General features: G+C 37.4%; 1 protein-coding gene across 1 annotated transcript in view; it reads right to left on the minus strand.

The window, feature by feature from the left end:
• LOC106879371 (LIM domain kinase 2) overlaps positions 1–1,967 on the minus strand; it is a gene marked incomplete at its 3' end in the record, with an annotated part of 154,266 nt that overhangs the window by 11,762 nt on the left and 140,537 nt on the right. The window contains exons 4-5 of the mRNA XM_052976653.1: positions 1,587–1,696; positions 553–744 (exon numbers count right to left, since the gene is read on the minus strand). Coding sequence (XP_052832613.1) covers positions 553–744; positions 1,587–1,696 — 302 coding nt within the window. The remainder of the gene's footprint in view (positions 1–552; positions 745–1,586; positions 1,697–1,967) is intronic.

Genomic DNA, 1,967 nt, shown 5'->3' on the forward strand with positions numbered 1-1,967 from the left:
ATATATATATATATATATATATATATATATAAATATATCATCATCATCATCGTCGTCGTCGTTTAACGTCCGCTTTCCATGCTAGCATGGGTTGGACAATTCGACTGAGGACTGGTGGACCAGGTGGCTATACCAGGCTCCAATCTGATCTGGCTAAGTTTCTACAGCTGGATGCCCTTCCTAACGCCAACCACTCCGAGAGTGTAGTGGGTGCTTTTATGTGCCACCGGCATGAGGACCAGCCAGGTGGTTCTGGCAACGACGATGCTCAAAAGGTGCTTTTTACGTGCTACTTGCATGGCAGCCAGTCCAGCGGCACTGGCAAAAACCACATTCGAATGTTGTTTTTCACGTGCCACTGGCACTTGTGCCGGTAAAGCAACGTTGGCATCGATCACGCTTGATATACATACATAATGTGCATGTGTGTGTGTGTGTGTGTGTGTGGGTGGGTACATACACAGCACCTAAAACTTTTCATATAAAATGGCAAAAAGGACAGAAGGAAAGAAAAACTAAAAGAGACCTGACTGCAAAACAAGGTGGACTTACCCTGAAATTCGGATGAGATGGGATGCTCCCTTTTGAAACGGGGTGTATACACCTTTTTCCACACTGAGCTGTACACCACGACTGCCACTTTCCGGATTGGCTGGTATTTCAATCAGCTGGATGGAATGAGGCCTCCTGTTTTCAGGCATTTCAGTGAATTTTGGTTTTATCACATTGTTGTAGCAATAAGCACTAGACAAGGAGAAAAAAAAGCAGAGATAAGGATGGAACGTGTGTGTGTGTGTGTGTATACATATTTAATCCTTTATATTGAACACTTAATATTTCATATATTCAATAAGACATATTCCATATATTCAATGAGACATATTCCATATATTCAATAAGACATTCAATACTTCATTTCATTGTACCATCCATTTTTATATTATATATTCCATATTCTATATCCCACATTAATTTTACAAGAATATAAATAAAACATAAAAAACAGACAAAAATAATATATTCCTCTATACACAATCATACAAAACCCCCTTTTTGGTATTTATTTTTACTCACACACACACACACACACACACATACACACACACACATGATGAAAGTAACATTAATTTTCTAGGTCAACTGATCAATGAACCAATTAAGTAAACCTATCAATAATGAACTTATAGCAGCTACTGGAAACAGCTGTAAAATATGTAATGACCATTATACATTATATGCTCAAATGGTGCTATTTACCCTGTATATGTATAAAATAATCCATTCTACTTTTGGCACAAGGCCTGATATTTTGGTGGGGAAGGGTGCTTAATTGCTTACATCAACCCCCAGTACTCTACTGGTACTTATTTTATTGGATTATTAACCATGAAAGGATGAAAGGCAAAGTCGACCTCCTCATCATTTGAACTCAGATTGTAAAGGTGGAGGAAATGATGCTAAGTGTGTTCACAATTCTGTCTGTTTGTCACCTTATATAAAATAACGAAATAAAAGATTGCGTGTTCAGTAAATAAAAAAAAGGGGGGGGGAAGGAAAGTAAAGAAAAAAAAGAGTTGTATATTTACCAGTAGAGTTTTGTCCGTTCCACCAAGGCGTACCCTTCTCCATCTCCAATGTAGTTAGAGCAGTGACAGCATAGAAAGCATTCTGGGTGGTACCGATGTTCTCCTGCCACCTGAGGGGGTTAGAAAATAAGAGTGTGAGGAGGAGGAGGAGAGAAAGATGAATGCATTTGTATATGAATTACAAAGATATATATAGACAGACATTAGAAAACCAAATGAACCTTTCAACATTCAGATTATTTTGTAAAATATTAGGCTTTCATCATCATTTAGTATCCATTTTCCCTGCTGGCATGGATTAGATGGCTTAACTAACTGGTATAAAGATTTGAATAACACCTGCATTTAACTCCATCTCTTAATTTATATATATATATATAT

This window comes from Octopus bimaculoides, chromosome 25 (assembly GCF_001194135.2).
Source record: "Octopus bimaculoides isolate UCB-OBI-ISO-001 chromosome 25, ASM119413v2, whole genome shotgun sequence".
Lineage (NCBI taxonomy): Eukaryota > Metazoa > Mollusca > Cephalopoda > Octopoda > Octopodidae > Octopus > Octopus bimaculoides.